This window comes from Pseudopipra pipra, chromosome 2 (assembly GCF_036250125.1).
Source record: "Pseudopipra pipra isolate bDixPip1 chromosome 2, bDixPip1.hap1, whole genome shotgun sequence".
Taxonomy (NCBI): Eukaryota; Metazoa; Chordata; class Aves; order Passeriformes; family Pipridae; genus Pseudopipra; species Pseudopipra pipra.
The window spans coordinates 41,740,159-41,761,815 of NC_087550.1; the positions used below are offsets into that span (position 1 = coordinate 41,740,159).

Below are 21,657 nucleotides of genomic sequence, written 5' to 3' on the forward strand. Positions count from 1 at the left end.
TTTAAGGACATGAAACAATAAAGCTAAAATCAGTAGGATGAGGGTGCATAGGGTAATAGGCTGAACTCAAGAATGTATCTCTTACAAAGCTAAAAATGCACTAAGATTCAACGTAGCTCTATTTGGTGTTGCCATAAAGTCATTTATATAAACATCAATTTAAATGCTTTTGTTTCTGTCAGTTACACTGTACACTGCTGATTATTTTATTTATTTCAGCTATGCTTACTTGTTAAAAGCTGCAGCTGTTAAAAAATGCTAGTATTTGAAAATAAATCCATAGTTAACCTCCACAAAATCAGAACAGATTCAGAGTTCCTGTGTGAAGGGAAGTAGGTAAGGAGCGTATGTACATGCAAACTCACACTCTGCTGGTCTGTCACAGCATTGATTATAAGCTATAAATTATGGATTATAATCTTCAAAATGTGAGACTGTTGTAGTTACAATCTTATGAGATGATTTTTTTGTCATGTGAGAGATTTTGTCATCCTTCCAATAATAGTTTGTGGTACTTACTTTAAGTCCTAGGCAATGTAACAGAAATGTGAGATTTCCTTTAAATTGTGCTTCTGCCTAACTGTGAATCCTACTCCCATTCCATTTCTGACAGTTTGGCAGCTGTCTTAGATCCACAGGAGATCCCATGGTTCACAGTCTGAAATTGAATGATTGCTTTCTAACAGGAGTGTTTATCAGAAATCCATTACAAAGCTAAAGCAGAGAGAAGGTGAATGAGTAAGGTGGTGAGAAATGAATTGCTACCAGCTCAACAGCCATGTCTCTAGCACCAGAAAGGTGAAATGTAATACTGTGTCCACTACTTCACTGATTTTGTAGACTTTCTCTGAATATTATTTATTTTTCATGCCTAGGAGTGATAGTTTGTATTGCTGCAGCAACACACTTTACTATAGTAGAAATTTGCTGTAGCACAGTGCAGTATTTTGCAGTCATGCAGACATCTTTTCTGTAACCTACTGCATTGCTAATGTTCAGGTAAACCTAAAACAGCAATGAAAAGATAGGGACTTTTTTCAGAAATTTTTCAAATATTGATGAAATTCACAGCTTCTTACAAGCAGAGAACTTCTCTAATTGAAGAGCTGAATATCGCTAGCAATTTTATTTTAATACTGCTAATTACTAATTGAATTGTGTAGAAATTATGTCTTACAATGTTCTGTAGTGTAATTCAGAGAGTATTAATATTTAATCTGTACTGGTGAAAGCCATTTTGTTTTTAAGAAAATATTTTATGTAAAAAAACATGATCTTTTCAGAAACATGACTTACATTTTTTTCTGAAGTTTGTCCTTAGTTGTTCTATGTAGGTAGAGCTAAGTAAATTTTTAAAACCTGGATTTCTAGAGTTCACTGTGTCTCTTTGGTTCTACCTCACCTAATGTTACAACAAAGCTTTGACACAACATCTCTTAGATTGAGTATGGTCATGAATAATCTCCCATCTCTTGCTATGTTCTCTTTGCAGAACAGTATGACTGGCATTCAGGTGGTTCGATCTCCCAGTCTAAGCTATAACCAATGATTAGAGCAATCAGAGTATGTGGAGCTTTGCTTTATGTTTCCTGTGCAGCGAGAAGTCTCTTCTAAGTTAGATATCTCTCCAGTCACCTTCTTGCGAAACGGGCTTTTGGTGCCAGTGTACTTGTTTCTTATTCTTGGATCCATGGTTCTGTTCTTTCATGAATTCCTATGAACCAACTTCATCCTTTATTATAATTCTAATAGAATCATACATAAGGTGTCTTCATCAAAATAAAATTTATCATATGTGATAAATGGAATTTTTACAGACTGAAACAGACAGGCTTGCATATGTATTTTTACACCGTAGAAAAGCAATAAGAACTATCCTGTTCTGTGTAGGATTTACCATACCTAATACAACTGATATGACTTATTACCAGTAACCACCCTAGGAAGATGAAATGAAAATGCAGAGCCACTGTTTTATCTTCCTCCCTTCTTTGCACAGCAGACATAGTCATTGCAGGCACTCTTTAGGTATTGTAACATTTAAAGCCTTCTGTGTTGTGTGATTCTAACAAATCCTGTTGAATGGCTGTGCCTGCGAGTGACTGCTGTAAATTGTAACTATGTATGGTCAGTTGACTGGTTAATCTAAACATTCTCCAATAATATGGTAAATAATTTTGAGAAAAAAAGCCATTCAGTAACTGGCAAGTTATGCAAGATTCTTCAAATATGACTGCCAATGATAATGACTATGGCTAGCACTTAGTTTGGTTAATGCTAATTTCTATATAGAATATTGTGTTTAATAATATCAGTAATATCTTGTCTTAGGAATTCAGCATTCTTTTACACATACAGATTCATAGTGCTTCACAGAGAGTATCATGAGACAGGTGAGTCTCAGTAAGGTTGAAGAATAGGTTGGTTTTGATATTTTTATAGGTGAATGAGTACGCTCTCTGACACAGGGGAAGAGGAGGAAGGAGGGGCAGAGATAACGTGTGATGAACTGACCAGAGCCCCTACTCCCTGTTCCCCTGCACCACTTGGGTTGGAGCACATAGAGGTTCTGGAGTGAAGTTGAGCCCGGGAATAAATGAGAGATGGTGGGAAGGTGTTTTAAGATTTGTTTTTATTTCTCATTATCCTATGCTGATTTGATTAGCAATAAATTAAATTCATTTCCCCAGGTCAGGTCTGTTTTGCCTATGACAGTAACTGGTGAGTGATTTCTCCCTGTCTTAGCTCGATCCACAAGCCTTTCCTTATATTTTCTCTCCCCTATTCAGCTGAGAAGGGACGTGATAGAGCAGCTTTGATGGGCACCTGACACCCAGCCAAGATCAACCCAGTACATCCTCAAAGTGCTTAAGGACATCAAAAACATAAAATAATCCTTTGAGCCTCAGCTTGTTGAAGAGTTCACAGATGGTAGCTTCTTACCAATTTTTCAATGAAATACTATGAAATTATTTAATTATAGATTTTATGTACAAATTAAAAATGTTGAGCTCTGAGTACTTATAAGTTCAAATAAGTAGGTTCCAGTTCACTTCAACTGAAGTTGCTGGAAGTACTTCTCCTCCTATATTTTGTTCTTTGAAATTTTATTTGCTTTTCAGCCATGCCAGTGATACTCTGCAGCTTAGGCAATTCAATTTTGCAACAAAATTACTGTTTTTAAGAACCTGTTTCATACTAATTTTATCATCTCAAATAGAATCCAAATCTGACTAGCATTTTCTGTGACAGGGTAAAGGATATAAGGTAATTTAATTTTCCCAGATATGTTTCTCTGAAACCCAACTGCATGCTTGTCTTTGCCTGTTTTGTCTCAGATGAGTGATGGGAATCACTCTCACTTCTCCCAGTTGGCAACACCATTATTTTTATTATCTGAAAGTAGTTTCTTGAGATACTTCTTTTTCTTTTAATCCTTAATATTTATCTTAGCTCTTTTAATAATAATAATAATAATAGATTCTACTTTTCTGTCCCATCTAACTAATCTCTTTGTGAAGTCCATCTGGTATTCATGAAAGCACCCTAAAAAGTCGAAACAATTCCTGTAACTTCATTGTGCTTCTTTGTGTTTTTAACAGGAGAACTGACTTGCTATTTGACATATTTGAAGAAATACCTTTCTCATCATGTTATACTCTAGGTGCTTTTTTCCAACCCTCTGTCCCACCATTTCTCTTTGGACTTTGGTCATTGCTGCCTGATAAACCTAGTTTAAAGCTTTGCTGGCTAGCGGCAAGCCTGTTGACAGATACTCTTGTTACATTTTGTCATGTGGATTCTGTCTGCCCCCGCCTGTCAATCTCTCTCAAACAAGGTGTCATAGCCATAAGATACAAAGTAATGTCTGTGACATCCCAGCTTGGAAGCCGTGTTAACATTCATCCATTCCTGTCCCATTCCCTTCACTAGCAGCATTGGCAAAGAACACCACCTGGGCCCCCGTGTCCATGGGCACCTGCCACTTTCTCTGGATGGCACTGGTTCTGATCCATGAGACAGGCTCAGAAAGCCCACATGCTGAAGAACTTTTCCTTCCTCACGTGTTTCTACTCATTCTGCAGTTGCACATTTGCAGATGGAGAAGGAGCCTTTTCTTCTTGCTGGAAGTCACAGACTTTCCCTTTTATTTACCAGTATGGATGTATTTTTTTGGATTGTCACTACAGGTTGGCAGCTAAACTAATATAACAGAAAAAATATTTTCTGTACTAAGGGTGATAGTTATCTAAGAAAGCTTTATTTTTCTCAGAGTTGGGTGCCTAATCTAATGGTTATCTAGGCTCCCTGTATGTTACAGTCCATCTCCAAAATATCAGATTCATACCTGCTGTAGAATGACTTATGTAGGTGTGTGAAATTCTGTTTTCTTCACTAATATTATCTTGTTAGTGTTTTAGTATTTCTTAAAATACCTTCTGTGTTAATACCAAATATTTTATTTAGATGTTATTCTAACGTTTCCAAACAACTCAGTGGTATTTAAAAAATAGATTTTTTGGAATTAAAGTTTATCTTTGAAATACACAGAGAGGTTCTGTCAGATTCGTAGTTCAACTCTTAAAGGATATTTTCTTTAAACCTTACTAGAAAAGACTTGTGATGTACTTATTGATTCAAGCTACTTCAAATTCCACTGATCAATACTGGAATAATTTCATAGGAGTTTGTTTTTCTTTTAAATGTTTAGGTACTGTGATAGAAAAATATGATAAGCCCAATTCAAAGCCAATTGGAGTTAAAAAAAAAGAAACCCCTCTGCAATACTTCTAATCTAGCTTCAATCATATTTGTATTATCCACTTCATCTTAGCTAGTTATCCATTTTTTTTGTTACTAAAGTAAGATAAGCAGCTACAGGGAATAATTTGTGCCATTCTTATATAGGCATCTAAAATAAAGGGGTGAATCACCTTTTGGAATTACCTATTTCTTACTATTGAACTTTGGATCAAGCTTTGTAGTAATATCAACAGCATTTCTAAAAATTGTATAGTGAACATTTTAATGAGCATTTAAGAGATTAAAGAAAACTGCCATAACTACCAGGCTGTTGGTTATCCAGAAAACAGGAGGGCTTCTTTTCTACTGGAAACTGGACTATTTAAAAAATTGGATTTTTATTGGGATAGGATTTAGAAAATAGTTGGTTTTCCCATTTCTACATGAGTATTGTAACAATCTAAATATAGTTGTCACACTTGCATTTATATTTAAATATTCAATTTAAAGAAGAGTTCAGGAGGAAGAAGTGAAAATTCAAGCATCTTTAAGCATGCAGGTTATAGTGCCTGTCTCAAAGAAAAAAAATGAATTTTATTAATTAGTAGACAGATTTTTTTGCTTGTTTTGTGTTCCAGGGCAGCTAAAGACCAACACATTTCAAATTTCATTTTTTTGTTATAGTTTTATTTTATTCCACTACTAAAGCCATGTGAATGGTTCAGCTAATTGTTCATCCTTACGCAAGACTATAATTCACATTAATGGAAAAGTTTATGCTTGTGAGACTGATCTGTTACTTGCCCCGTGTTTACCAATGTGCACATCCATATAACTGATAAGACATTAAACAGAATTGGCCCCAATACCGAGCCTTGGGAACTCCACTGGTGACTAGCTGACAGCTGGATTGAACTGTGTGTTAATGTCATGAGTATGTTCGTGTTGTCTAGGTGAACTGTTTCTCTCCCAGTATTATCTGCTCCTTTTCTTCCTAAACCGTGCACAGAGGCCACTGAATACTTCAAGTTTTATTTACCATGCCTCACTTATGTTCTTTTACATTCAGAAAATGCCCCATGTTTTCTTTGAACTTTTTCATGTGTGTTGGAACCTATGTCACCCTTAATGTTCCGTGCTGGTCTTATCTACAGTTGGCCTAGGCTTTTCTAATTTCATCCTGAATTGTTCAAACAGTTCTTTCTCTGTCCTCGATTTTGCTTCTTGTATGTTCCCTTTTTTTTTTCTTTTTTTTTTTCCTCTGTCTTTCAATTCAAGACACTCCATGCTTACCCAAACAGTCATTCTGCTAAAAATGCTGGTCTTTCTGAAAAATGAGGTGATTGGTTCTGAAACTCACTCAAAAGTAATCCTTTATTCCCCCTTTTAATCAAACAAAATTAATGTGCTGTCCATTAGATAATAGTCTCAAATTTTCCCTCTCCCTTATACTCAGTAAACCAGTGTCTGCTTTCCTAAAGTCCAAAACTGTAACTCTGCAGTCTACCTCATGGCTATCTGCAGCATATCTATAAATAAGTTCTGCCTGAATTTGCAATGTTGGCTGTTAACGAGCACTTTAGAAATTTCCTTCAGTGTAGTCATCATTAATAATACAGCTTTTTCATATACATTTTGAAACATAAAGATACACAGTTGAAAATAATGGTATTAAAAGGGTTTCTGTGACTAAAAGGTAACTTAAATTGACTTAAAATTTTGTAAGCTATCAGATCTGACATGAATTTTATTCAAGCTTTTAATATATAAATCCTGTGAAAAATTTGTTGTAGTTCTTTGTTACAGTATAAAGCTTGTGTGTTTTAATTCTCACACTCAGTAAAAATCTCATCTTGCAGATCACCGCTATAGATTTCAATTTGTTTCCAGAACTACAATGCAAAGTGTTATAGAGAGTGTTTAAAAATGCGTAAAAATGATCTGTGCCCATATTCATACTTATTTTTGTGTGGGAGGAGTGACTGATATCTCAAAGTGCTGTGATACCATTCAGTGAGACCTTTACAGGTTGGAGAGTTTCGGTTCAACAAAGGCAAATGCAGGGTCCTGTACATGGGGAGGAATAACCTCATGACTCAGTACGGTCTGGAGGCTGACCTCCTGAAAAGCAGCTCTGTGGAGAAGGACTTGGGGGCCTGGTGGACAACAAGCTGTCCTTGAGCCAGCAGTGAGACCCTGTGGGCAAGAAGGCCAATGGTATCTTGGAGTGCATTAGGAAGAGCACTGCCAGCAGGGGAGGGGGAGGTAATCCTGCCCTTCTGCTCTGCCCTGATGAGGCCACATGTGGAGTCCTGTGTGCGGTTCTGGGCTCCCCAGTTCAAGAAAGATGAGGAACTACTGGAAAGTGTCAAGTGGAGGACTAAGAAGATGATTAGGGGACTGGAGCATCTCTCTTATGAGGAAAGACGGTGAGACCTGGGCATGCTTAGCCTGGAGAAAGGACAACTGAGAGGGATTTTATCAATGCTTACAGATACCTTAAGGGCAAGTGTCAAGAGGGTGGGTCCAGACTCTCTTTGGTGGTGCCCAGCAACAGGACAAGGGGCAACAGGCACAAACTGAATCCCAGGAAGTTCCATCTGAATATCATGAAAAACTTCCTAACTGTAAGGGTGACAGAGCACTGGAACTGGCTGTCCAGAGAGGTTGTGGTTGAATATCACCTGCCTGGAGGTGATCCTGTGCAGCCTGCTCTGGATGAATTTTCTTTGGCGGGGATATTGCACTAGATGATTTCTAGAGGTCCCTTTCAACCACAACTGTTCTGTGATTCTGTGATTCATGTATTCATACCCTGGCATTTCATAGTCGTCATGAATGGCAGCTGAATCATTTGAAAACTTAAGTTTGTTCTAGCAGAAACTCAATTCAGAGAAATAATATTCACACATTTTATCAGGATGAGTTAAGAAAATTGTGGTATCTGAACAATGTCAGGTTTACAAAATCAGGCAAAAAGCGTGTTGTCCAATTAAAACTGCTCTTTCTTCCTAAAACTGTGGTCAGATGTATGGTTCTAGTACAGTTCCAGTGCTCATTTTTACCTTACTACTGACAGGAGCAGGTAGAGAAAGTGTAGAGGGGAAGGTGTACAAGGACACCCCTAACTCTGGATCATGCTTGAGACTGTACACCAAGTCTCAATGACTGTTATTACCCAAGTCAGATAAAGAAAAGTTAGGATGAGTATATCCACCGATATTTACAAACCTACATCTTACTGCAGTATTTCTACTGTGTATAGAATAAGAGGGCTGTGGTGTGTGGTTATTTTTCAGGGTGCAACTGTAATATAATGATAGCTGCAGCATTTCGTGTGCTTGTCAACAGACTAAAATTTTCTCTTTCAAAATCTATCTCAACATGACTTGGAACACTAATTTTATATTTACTGCTCATCCATAATTCTAGTCATGCCACATAGAGTAATATGAGTATAATTATTGAAAAGTATGCAATGTATGTTATTCTTTAACTTCTTATGTTCCTCTGACATCTATAGAAATAAATCTATTTTCTTAAAATAATTTAGCATTTATATAACCCTTGTATCAGCTGTTCAGAGCATATAATTACTGACATTAATTAAGTGCATCCCACATCACAAATACATGACTAACAGTCTCTAGCAGAAGTTGGTGAGTAATGGCAGCCTGTATTTATTACCCTGCAATTGAGAGATCTGAGTACTTAAGAAGAATTTTTAAAATATGGGGAGTATTTTGTATACACCTGTGGTGATGCATGAAAGAAATGTGCTGTGCCATTCATGGAGTGGAAGTCACAGAATTGTGCTCTAGCGAAAACCACATCTCTTTACCAATGCAGTGAATCAATGCAGTGATTCAAGTAGCCTTATTAATTCCCACAGGATTGGTACTATGTATATGAGAATATATTGGTGCTCTGCATATGAGAAGTTTTTTCTAAGAACAGGCTGTAATCTTCCAGGCTTCTTAAATTTTATCAAGATGTAATTCGTTAAGGTCAACCACCTGTTTGGCCTTCCTCTTAGCATCATAGTCTTCAGGTAATGTGTATCCTGTGAATCTGTAGAAAGTAGAACTCATAGTTATTTTTTTGAAGAAGGTTCAACTGGAATACTGGCTATGACAGTACTGGCCTCATGCTGTCCATCTGCAGTAGGCTGCTGATCTTCTTCCTCCTCGGAACCCCTACTCTAGGGGGAATCTCTGTATAGAGTCCAATCCTGTTTGAGATCCTTACTGAGTGAAAGTGCAGCTTTGAGGTGGCCTTGAAGGAACAACAAAAGAGCAAGTGTAGACCTATACTTATGAGTCTCTTACTCATCCACATGCAGTAGGAATGATTTGCTTATGAGTGCCATTAAAGTGCTTTTGTCCCAACAGCATCCATGGATCCTGTTCTTGCAGAGAGGGTAAGGGACCCAGAGAGACTGAAAGTCAGAAGTTTCATTGGCATCTCAATCTTAGGCTACTTTCACAGCTATGTGGGAACTGCAGCCAAACTGAGAAACAGTATGGAAGCATGTAGTTCTGACAGGAGGCATGTCAAACAGAAATCTGTTCCCTCTTTATGACACAATGAAGACATAGTTGTATTGCACTGGGTTAGTATTTTAACAATATTTACCCGAGTAATTAAATTATAGCTTCATATTTTAGTTTGAGCTGTAAAGTCTTATAAAACCAGAAATATCTCCTTGAACAGTTTTGTAAAGGGATATATTGTCATTCAGAGAAATGAACCATAAAAGTGGTTTCTGTGCTAAGACTACATCCTTCTAAAACTGGTAGATGGCAGTAGAGTATCTGCTTTGACATCTTTAGATTTACTTAGAGACGTTTGCTAGATTTTAGTACAATAAAAATCTATTTTATCTGTTCTGTAGTCTTGAAAAAAATACCAGTTACCTGACTAGAAAATCTTTTTAGCTTTGTGTTCTTAGAAGAGTAATCATATTTAGTTCAGAAATTATTGATTTGAAGTGTTTTGGTGTTTATTTTCATTCACTGACATAGAATTTTGCAATATATTTTTGACTGTATGACTTTTCTCTTTTTGAAATTGTAATACTTTGTGTAAAATTTGATTTTGTCACATGATTTGTAGGGCATATTGCTTCTGAAATGAATACAAAACTTAACTATATCTTATACAGATATAAGCCTGTGTTTATTGTGTTTGTGAAGTAGCAGTTTTGCAGTAGCTATGAATGACTGAAGGCAAGACTTGTTCCTCATCTTGTACATGAGTAAAGAACAGAAATAGATTTTGTCTTCCTAGAAATCTGTATTATCTAAGTTCCAGAGAAGGAAGTTAAAATCGTGACATTTTCTCATTTTTATTTGTTCCATTAATTTTTATTTTAATTTTCAGGTCAAACATGACTTTCTAGTAGTTCCATATGAAGCTACATGGGATCATTGATCATTGTCTTTATGGCTTTCAGTTCTCTTTAATCTCTCTCATAATTTTTCTAAATGCATGTGCTGTTTATTGTAATGTGTTGGTCAATATCATAGCATATGTCCACAGAAAACACAGAAGTATGCAATAGATAAAAAAGCTGAGATGCACAACTAACTTAATAACTAGGTAAATAAATATTGACATTTTAAATTTGACCACCCCACCTTTATTAATATATGCAATTTGTATTTTTCTGCACTGACAACTCAAAAAACATGCAGTGTTTGAATTTTCCACAAAGAAAGCAGTTCCTCTAGGCTGTTCATAGGTATTAGATGCAGTATTCACAAATAAATTGTTCAATTGAATTTTTTATATAAATACTGTTATGATTAGTTAACCTTATTTAAAACAGACAGCTTCTACAGAGAATTGTGATTCTGAATAAACTTCTCACCCCTTTTTAAACAGACATTATTGGTGATTGATTTTATATTTTGATTACCTTTCTTTCTATCCCTTTCATATTTTTAATCATGGTACTGTTTTATTGCATTATGGTAGGTTTTTACACTTTTATAATTATTCAGAATATTTACATGTGTATTTGGTCTGGACTAGCACATCATGTAAGTGCTTTTAGTTTATAATATATTAAAAGAGTATGTTGCAATAACAAAGGAGAGCATTCAAAGGCTAGGTATTGAGTACCCTGTATTATACATCTATGATTAAATTTTCAGTTTACTTAGTACTGTAAGTACATACCTAGTTAGAGTGCAAAGGCTATGATTCAACAGACCTAGGTGTATGCATCTGTGATAGCCACTTATAGTCTCTCTTTGTGGTCATGGAAGCATTGTATTTAAGGCAAGCTTAATCTAGAATAAGTATTTGAAGTTGATTAAAGGTTGACTTGATAGTAATGTATATATAGTACAGTGAGAGGAGCTGAATTCTTCTTAAACTTTGTAGTTAGCTCTCAAGGAAATTAAATTAAAATCCTCATTATTATTTCCACAACATAGACCCATCTATCTGAGGTACCTATGTAAGAAAGTTAGTTTTTCTATGTGCTCAATACGAGGGTCTTCCAAATGACAAGTTAACCCACTTAAGATCTGTCTGTCTATTGATTACATAGGAGACTAAGGTGGTAATATTTGTAATTTGTGTAAGTTTTAAGTAAGCTTTAAGTAAGTTCCTAAGGGTAGATGGGGTGAATTTGTGCTTGTCTGATGTGACTGTGTACCCTCTCTCAACTCAAGAATTATTTTGTCTTCTTAAATACACATTCCTAATCATATTTCCTTTGTCATCTGAATGAAGGTCTCCTTATAGGTACTCATCCAGTCTGTGTTTTCATTCCTGTCCTGTTGCCTTATAGAGCCATTTCTGTTTCTCATAAGGCCCTCAGGAATGTATTCCTGATACTCTTCTTTCTTTTAAATCCAATTTTCCTTCATTCAACTCCAAACTTGTTTCTCTTACCTGGAGGTGAAAACAGTTATGTGGAGCAACTGCAAACATACCACCATACCTCGGACACTTCTGTGATACACCTGGTAATTCTTATAGGGATATATATCCCACTCATGGTTTTATTTAGGTCCTTCCCAATCTTAAAACATTCTTTGTCCCGACCCATGCATGTGACTCTCTTGTTTTTACAGGACATAAACTGAAACAAGAAAGGTGCAGATTGGGTATTAAGGGAAACCTTTTCAGCACTACGGCAGTAAAGCAGTGGAACAGGTCATCCAGGGAGGTTGTTCAGTCTCCAGACTTTAGACTTTTCCAAGACCAGGACAGATAAAGTCCTGAGCAATCTGATCTGATCTCAGAACTCATCATACTTCAAGCAGGAGGTTAGACCCTCTCCCGGGGTTCTTTCCAATCTGAATTGTTTTATGATCCTATTAAAAAAAAAAAATCCTCTTTCATTTGCATAGCATTCAGAAAGAGACTGATTTGAGAGTACTGAGTAAAAATTTTCTCAGGCTTTAGCTGACTTGAAGTAGCACAGACTGGCCAATACAAGATTGGGTTTTGTGAGAATTAAATACTTACTCCATTCAAGTTCTAAAATCAAACTTGTAACCATAGATAAGCATTAATATGAATTACTATTTTACAATCTCTAATTCTTCCCTAAATTTGAACTGATTGCATGGATGTAAAAAATGGTGCACAAAAAAAGTGTCCATCGAAGTTTCAGTCCCTTAGCAAAAGTTTGGGGTGCTGAAGCAGTTTAAAGGTGAGGTGAATCTGAGTATTTTGACACAAATCAAATGTATTTTCATCTGTTTCTTGAAGGTGAATGACTGCTCTAGGCTACAATTTGCAAAAAATACTCGGGCTGAAGGAGCCACCAGTACACAGAGTTTCAACCTAACCCATTAAATAAAAAAAATTACAGTGAATTGGAAATAGTTTGCTGTCATGGAAACTTTAGTAGTAAATTATGCTACCATCATACCTGTTATACCTGAGAGAAGAAATGGAATTAACTGGAGAATGTTAAAGAGTTTTCATGGACATTTGATGAAGATCACAGCATGTGATCAAGAGTTAAAACTTGATTTCTTTTGATTCAGTACTTTTATTTTACGTGTGTCATTTTGAGAATGATATCCCAATATTTTTTAACTACTTTGATAAAATATACAAAGCAGAAACAGATATAGGTGCAGTGAAGAAAAAGATTAAAATAAAGGTTCGATAGTATATTTCCTATTTAAATTATATTGACAAATTCTGCAATTAGATAACTAGAAAGAGACAGCTAACTCCCATACACTATAGTTAGAAAAATATTTTAATTACTTGATCTTGCAGTCACTATTTTGCAAATTCATTTCAGCAATCTGGAGATACGTGTTTATACCTCTAAAGGCACTTAAAAAAATGAATACCAGAGTTAATATTTTCAATTTTCCGTTTTCAAAAAGCAATCATATAAACTTTTGTGAGCTTTATAGCATGCATTATATGCAAGTTTATATGAAGTATTGCACACTGAATTACCAGTAAAAGTATATTTGATATAAATGTTTTATTGCTTAGCAAATGATGGCAGGCAACTATCCAAAAACAAGAGTCAAAGCTATAGCTAAAAGAATGGTATCTGGAAGGCACAAATATGTGCTTATTATCTGTATTGCTTGTCAGAACATTTGCATATGTGCAGAATGAAAACGAGGAAGAATAACAGTAATGATAAAGATACTATGATCAAAACATTCATCAGAGAAAATAACTTTTTTTTTTAAATTAAACAAGAATCTTTTTTGATATACACAATAGCTGGAGCACACAAAGTATTATTAAAATTTAATATTAAGTTATGAGAATGAGAGGATGAAATGTTATTTTACATAACAGAAGCTGTAAAGAGCAGTAGATCACATTTTCTTTTAGCTATCAGAATACTTGCCAGAAGCCCATTTAAGCCTTTGCATCCACTGCTGTTTTCAATCCCAGATGAGATTTGGCTTTCCTCACTCGACCCTAACACAACTGAGCAATGCCTTTACATCCCTGCTGGGTACTGCATCCCTGCTCCCATCTTCTGTGGGAGACCTCATAGCTGTCTACAGGTTCCTTACAAGAGAAAATGGAGGGGCAGGCACTGATCTCATCTCTCTAGTGGCCAGTGACAGGACCCAAGGGAATGGCATTAAACTGAGTCAGTGGAGGTTCAGGTGGGATATTAGGAAAAGGTTCTTCACGCGAAGTGTGAGTGGGCACTGGAACAGGCTCACCGGGGAAGTGGTCACAGCACCAAACCTGGCAGAGTTCAAGAAGTGTTTGGACAAAGTTCTCAAGCACACAGTGTGATTCTTGTGGCTATCCTATACAAGGTCAGGAGCTGAACTTCAATGATCCTAGTGGGTCCCTTCCAACTCAGGATATTCTATGATTTGAGATCAGAAACTTCTTTTACATCCATGTTGATTTTATGCCATGATTGCTTATCATGCTTGTTTCCTGTGCATCAGAATGGACTGTTCTTGTGCTTTGAGGAAATTTTTCTTGACAGTTTCTTCAAACTCTCCTGGCCCTCCTTTGCCCTCCAAAACATTTGCCAACTGGGTCCTGCTAAAAAGGTCTCTGACTAAGCTAAAATCTTCTTTTCTGAGATCTGGGGTTGTGATTCTACTACTGGCCTTGCTGTCTTCTCTCAGGATTTTGAAGTCCACAATCTCATAGTAAGTGCTTATTATAGACGTTAAAACGATGGTTTTACCGTCATTTTGTAGTGCTTCATAGTCCCTATCAAAACTGATTAATAAGAAGCTGCTGTTTGCTTCAGTGAAAGAAAATGAAAAACAAAAGAAAACACTTCATCATTGCACATCTTTCAAGAACAGAAAATAAGTCAAAACCTAGCAGAAACAACTTGACTTTCTCCCTCATTCTATGTAACAGTTAAATAGTCCAGTCCTTAATACATTTTTTACTATCAAACTTCATTCTTTATTGTCAAGCAAAAGAGGAGAGAATAAGTTGCTTTGCAACATGTCTTTCAAAAAATACACTGTGAAAAGTAACTAAAATTTAGCTAATATGCCTTAAAATACCAGGGGATTTATATGCAGTTTAAGGGACTGACATCAATATCACTGAAGAATTTTAATTTTAGTGTTCTTTCTTTACAAGTGTATACATATATTTTATCAGTTTATGTGTGGACTTACCAGGGTTGCTAACAGTGAAACACAGTTGTACTTAAAGAACTGGAAGCTCACCTTCTTTCTGGAAGTTTTGCAGTTATTCTTTTAATTGCTTGCTTTCTTTCTTTAATAAGTATGCATTTAAGTAGTTTGAGGTAGCATGAGTATCTAAATAAAAGATCCAGGTCAGATCAGAATGAATTGACTATAATTATCCTGAGTTTTGATGCCTGATAGTTACTTTATGTATTTAGTAACATATTCTGGTTTTTTTATTTCCTTTAAATTTTTAATTACAGATGAAGCCTAGTTTAAGGCAGAGCTTGAGTTTTTACTCTAAATTTTGTGGAAAAGAGGCTAATTAATGAATTATACACCTCATTAGTTTTTAAATTATAGTTGAACAAAGTCAATTACTGCAATAAGAAAAATATAGATTTTTTTTGTTTGTGGCTTAATATGAATGAGGCTCAAGTGTGTTCTCTACTTTAATATAGGTATTGTTTATGTTTTGATCAGACCATGATCAGTAATTAAATATGCAGGAAAGTATAGTTCAAAGATAAATTGGAGAGTATTTGCTATTGTATCACATTTTTGTACTGAAAGAAGTTTGTTTATCCTTCTTCAAGATTGCATTTGTACTCTCATCACTCAGGTAATTTCACAGCTTCGGATCCTGAGCAGGTCGGTAACTGCTGGCTCCAAATTTGACAGAGAAATATGGTCTACAGAACTTTCTCCTATTCTCAACCTATGGAAGAAACTTAATCAGGTAGGAATGTACCTGATTTGAAATAGCAACTTATTCTTCTTTTTTTCCTGGTAACTACATAAAAAGTAAAGTCTAAGGAATTATCTCAAATATTGAAACACTAGAAGTGAAAAAGTAAATTAAATGCATTTGCAGGGTAAAATACATTAGGTGTTTGTAATTAGCTATGAAGTCTGTACGTGATGTAACAGGCTATCACTTTTTTCTCCATATGAAGGTGAGACCATACTCAAGACATGAGACTAACATCTTGTATGTGTTTCCAAGAAAAATACTAATGTATTTTAGATTTTAATTTATTCTTTTCATTTCTCTAATATACACAAGACAATGTTTAATGATTTTAAATATAAATGAAGTTTTTCCTGTATAGTCTTGAAATATGGTATTAGCTTTAAACTGAGGTTCATTAAAATCCCCTCTACATAGATCACAGACATCGTGGCCTAAAACTATGTCTTGTACACAACAACACTGTAATAAGAAAAACCTTTCCCTTACTCAAATAATCGCATACAAAGAAGTGGCATGAGGTGCACATTAGAATTTGCCATTACATTGTGAAATATCTCATTAAATTCTCATTTAATCCATTCTAAGTGTATGATACATCATGTTTTTGTCAAAATAGTCCTTTGGTACTGAATAAGTTCATGTTGAAATCTGTGGCCTCTGAACATGGGCTGCTGTTAACCAGGTCTGTGATCCTGTAAGAAAAAGGATATTTCAATGCGACACCTTTCATGATCTCTTACTAACTAAACATACTTTTAGGTTTGCAAATCTTCTTTGCAAAAGCTCAGATGAAACTATTGCATATATGTATGTATACACCATCAGAAAATTAGAGATTTTGGTTATAGTGTTTGGAAAACTGATAAATGAAGCCAGTTTTAAACAGCAAAATAAATTGCGCTACATTGATATCCATTATCAGCACACATTGCTGATGGCTAGTTCTTTATAATTGTTAATCATTATCAGTGCAAATTCAATGTACTTATTCCTTAAAACTTGAGTCATAAGTTAGCTGTGAGTATGCAGTACCATGAAGCTGATGCCACATAGTTGGTGCTTCTGGCTGGTCCTTGGTAGTCTTAGTCACCCATGTGGAGGTAATCAGTTGCCCAAAAGCTCTTTGACAAGGGAAGCTGGACCTGACAAAGGCCACTTCTTTCACCCCTAACATTACCCTCAATCTGAGATCTCTCATGATTTTGTAATACTTCACCTCAGTTCCTGACCTACAGACTGAATGACACTTAGGGTTATTTTTCAGGCTGTAGCAGGTAACTTTATTCTGTCAGTTGTCTGTTTTGCTTTGTTGGGTAATTGCTTCTTGTCTAAAAGCAACAGTAGTCTTGCCAGTTCTTAATTTTGCTCTTTCTCAATGATGAGTATGTGACCATCAGCTGTTGTTCATAGTTCTCGGGCCTCTCTTTTCAACCTATGCCCATCCTTTCAAGACCTTTGCTATCCCATGCTAAAACTTCACATTATAACAACAACACCTGGTACTGAATTCTACTTCAAACAGCAAGCTCTCCTAACAACTTAATAACATGTCTAGAGTGTCAGTACTGGAGCCTTGCGCGGTAAGTGTAAGACCTAGTTAGCGTGACCTATTCCTAGCAAAAGCAATTTGGTTTTTTTTACAGAATCATTGGGTACAAAAATTTTGTATATTGTTTCCTAGGCTCCTCTCCTGTGAAGACAAGCTGAGAAAGTTGGGGTTGTTAGCCTGGAGAAGCAAAGGCTTTGGGGAGACCTTATAGTGCCTTCCAGTATGAGAGCTGGAGAGGGACATTTTACAAGGACATGTAGTGACAGGAGATAATGCTCGGTCCTGAAGAACCGACCCTGAGCCAAAGTTGACCTATAAGCTGAACTCTCCATCCTAGTATTGTATTTAGACGTATATCTGCTTATTAACCGAGATGCTATATAATCCTTATTAATGCTTTAAGAATATGCATTTGCACTTGTTAACACAGTATATTATTAATAATTAGTAAGGCTTGAATGTGTTATAAATATGCCTTTTCTTTCCAGCCATGGCCATGAAAAACCGTAGTCATGGGTGGTTCATATTTGAGATATTAATGTAGCCATACGTTCTGTGTTTAGTGACTAGTCAAGGCCAAAGAGCATTTGATAGTAGATGGTCCAAATTGACTCCCTCGGTCTCCCTTTGGGCCTTGGCCAGGCCTAAAGGGAATACCAGTGGAGGAAGAAAGCCAGATAGTTTTGCCACACCAATTGAGTAATGTAAGCTGGTTTGTTTAACATTGTATAAGCTGGATCCTCTCACAATGAAGATGGAGGCCTCACCTGCGGGTGGACACACTGCGTAGGATTTCCCATTTACTGGGAAGAGGTTTTCCAGACCTTAGCTGTGATGGGGGACTTTCCAGCTGAAGTGCAGTCTGGATGATGATGATGGTAATATATTTAGGGTAACTGGTGATGTGTCTGTCTCTTAATCACTATAAGACTTTTTTTGTAGTAATGATTAGATGCATTGCTAAGTGTATCCTTTCATAAGCCACTGCTTCTTTTGTAATTCTTTACTGTCTTGCACTATGGTAAACTTATACACTTATTCTTTAAAGTTGGTGTCTGTGTTCCTTAAATCCATCCTCGTTACTGGGGGAGGGAGGCAAAACAGATTGGCAAAACACAGGGCAAGGGGGAATGGCTTCAAACTGAAACAAAGTAAGTTTAGATTGAATATTAGGAAGAAAGTCTTTACTGTGAGGGTGGTAAGACTAGCACAGGTTGCCCAGAGAAGTTGTGGGTGCTCCACCCCTGGAAGTGTTCAAGGTCAGGAATGGGGCTTTGAGCAACCTGGTCTAGTGGAAGGTGTCCCTGCCTGTGGCATGGGGGTTGGAACTTGATGTTCTTTAAGGTCCCTTCCAACCCAAAACATTCCATGATTCTGTATTATCTTGAAGTTTCTTTGATTTCTGAATGTTTTTATGCTCTTAGGAGGTAATGAATCTAATCTTTTAAAGATCCTTTTAGAATAGGAGAGTTTCTGACCTTGTGTAGAGTTTTTTTGGGGGGACATTTGCTTGAGTGTTTAAAAAAATTTAAATAAAAATGTTCTTTATTAAAATTAGTTTTCATAGTCTGTTTGACCAGTAATTACTTTAAGCTTTGAAAAGGTCTAGGCAACTTTAATATTTCCACAGACATTGTGTACAGTTCTAAATTCTCATTCTACACTGATTTCTTAATGAAGGCACCATGTTTGTTTTCAGAAGTTTTAAAGACCTGGAAATTGGAATGAAGAAAATAGTTAAATTGCTGCTTAAGTTAACAACCATAAATTATATTATTTATGCATGAATGGGCACAGAGAATGAGCTAAAATTATTTCCCAGGTGTGAAGAAGTAGAATCACAAAAGCTATTCTAGAAGTGTGTAAAAAATTTTTTTACCTTCAATTTTGGAAGCATTTGCATTTAGCTCCAACAGGTCTATGTCTATGTTCTGCTAAAGACTCAAGAGGGGAATGCTACATTCCAGGCAGGGTCTCATGAAACTGGAGTAGAGGGTGCTCCTAATTCTTTCATCCTCCAGCCTATATTGAAACTGGGGATTGCCCTGACCCAGATGCAGGACCTTGCCTTTTGGCCTCATGAGGTATAATACTACTACTACTACTAATGATAATAATATTACTACTAATAATGTCATCATCATCATCCTTTTTATCTATTGGATACAGATAGTAGTAAAGTAGAGGTGGATGGGATAGATGTTGACAATACCTTTTTTTATATACAATACCTGTTTTATATACAAGAAGCAAATATTAGTTTTCTACCTGTCAAACGTACTTATCCCCAAGGGTAGTTGGAAATAATGGTAAAATATCTGTTTCAGACTACTAAAACTCGGCAAATGTCCAGTATAGGTCTGAATTGAATCTAGCTAATCTATTTATAGATTCAAAGCTCTTTTTAAAAATCATCTACTTTTTATTCCAGAGGCAAAAAAGCTTGTTAATATGTAGACAAAGATTAAGTATGTTTTTAAACGTTTTTGTTCCCATACTGAGTATGTAAATCAAGGATTAATTCAAAAAGGATTATCCTACAAATACCTTGAAAATAGTTGTTGTACACCTCTGTGCTGATAGTTCTGAAACATAACAAAATTTACACTTGGCATAGACATGTCCTACAGAATGTACACTGGAATGATTTATCATAATCTATTGACATATTTTTATCTGTGCACTCTCAATGAAACTCTCAAGCCGACTAAACCTGATCCACACGGAAGCACCAGGAGGAAATGGAAGGGAATAGTAGGGAACAACTCCCTGTAGCTGGGAAGAGGATTGCTCCCATTTTCTGACCTCATCTGTTGTCTAGGGAGTTTTGCTGCCTTTCAGGGGCTCAGATTTGGGACATTGTGGAAGGACTGCCGAGGCTCGTCTGGCACTCAGACTATCACCCCTTGATGCTTTTCTACATAGCCCCCTGTCATGCTGCCAGGGGTAGCATGGAGCATGTGAAGCATGACTACATGGGTCTGGGGATGGTGGTTAAGGACAGGGGGCCCTAAATGTTCCTTCTTGATCCTTACAGTGAAGGTGGAGGACATGAGGAGGAGTGGACAGATCCTACAAGTGGTTGCACAACTGGTGTTAGCAACAGGGGTGTGTTTATAACTATGGGGGACACTTTAAGGATTGATGATAGCCTGCTGGAAAGAGAAAGGTTCCACCTGACTAGGGGGGACAAAAGACTGACCTTATTGGTGAGGTGACTTTTGAGATAGAAGTATCAAGGTAGGGAGAGGAGGACCACAAATTATATGAGGAAGTAGTCAACCAGGTTAGAGGGCAAAATTAGGTCTGTAGTCATCATAATCAACAAAACAGAGCTGAAGGGGCACAATGTAAAGTTTGTCCATATAACGTATTCAGTCTGGGGAAGAGAAGCCTCAGGGGGAATCTTAGTGTTTAGTGTGTATTGGCTGATGAGAAGGAGTAAAGGAGATGGAGACGGACACTTCTAAGTGTTGTCCCGTGACAGGACAAGAGGCCATGGGCACAAACTGAAATACAGGATATGCCACTTTTTACTGTGATGATGGTCAACCACTGGAACGGGGTTGTTGTGTACAGTTCTACATTCTCATTCTACATTGATTTCTTAATGAAGGCGTCACGTTTGTTTTCAGTTTTAAAGACCTGGAAATTAGAATGAAGAAAATAGTCAAATTGCTGCTTAAGTTAACAACCATTAAGTAAACATTCCACTCTCCAGAGAGGCTGTGGAATCTCCATCCTTGATGATAATGAATCATAGAATATGCTGAGTTGGAAGGGACCCATCAGGATCGAGTCCAACTCCTGGCCCTGCACAGGACACCCCAAGAGTCACACCATGTGCCTGAGAGTATTGTTCAGGCGCATCTTGAACTGTCAGGCTTGGTGTTGTGACCACTTCTCTGAGGATCCTGTTCCAGTGCTCAACCACCCTCTGGATGAAAATCCTTTTCCTGATATTTAACTAAACCTCCCCTGACTCAGCTTCATGTCATTTCCTCGAGTCCTGTCAGTGGTCGCAAGAGAGAAGTGATCAGTGCCTGCCCCTCTGCTTTCCCCTGTGAGGATGTTGAAGATTGTAATGAGGTCTCCCCTCAGTCTCTTCTTCTCTAGACTGAACAAAAGCCAGGTCTGGGCAACCTGCTATAGCTCTGAGCACTAGGCAGTCTCCAGAGGTTCCTTCCAACACCAGCCTTTTTTAAGTTCTAGGGTAGGAGTCCTTTTGGCTCATTTTTCAGAGCTATCACAGTCTTTGTGGCGAAAGAGCAAAAATGGCAGATATACATTGGAAATGAAAAAGATACTTAAAATCTGCTTCAAATCAGTGTGATCCTATGTTGAAATTACACAAGCAAACTTCTCTTTTTATGTAGCTCTTCTGAACTAATACAGAATGTCTTGACATTTTCATCTATATTAGCTTAATTTGAAAACATACATTTTAATTCTTGCCATTTCAAAGCACCCTTGTAATGAATACT

The 21,657-nt window shown here is 36.7% G+C and overlaps 1 protein-coding gene across 4 annotated transcripts in view; it reads left to right on the forward strand.

Moving 5' to 3' along the window:
• DYNC2H1 (dynein cytoplasmic 2 heavy chain 1) overlaps positions 1 to 21,657 on the forward strand; it is a 159,506-nt gene that overhangs the window by 103,751 nt on the left and 34,098 nt on the right. For 3 of the 4 annotated variants that reach the window (XM_064645170.1, XM_064645166.1, XM_064645169.1), the window contains one exon: positions 15,493 to 15,609. The exons of the other annotated variant lie outside the window; for it this stretch is intronic. In XM_064645170.1, the coding sequence (XP_064501240.1) occupies positions 15,493 to 15,609 (117 nt within the window). The remainder of the gene's footprint in view (positions 1 to 15,492; positions 15,610 to 21,657) is intronic. 4 annotated transcript variants of the gene reach the window in all.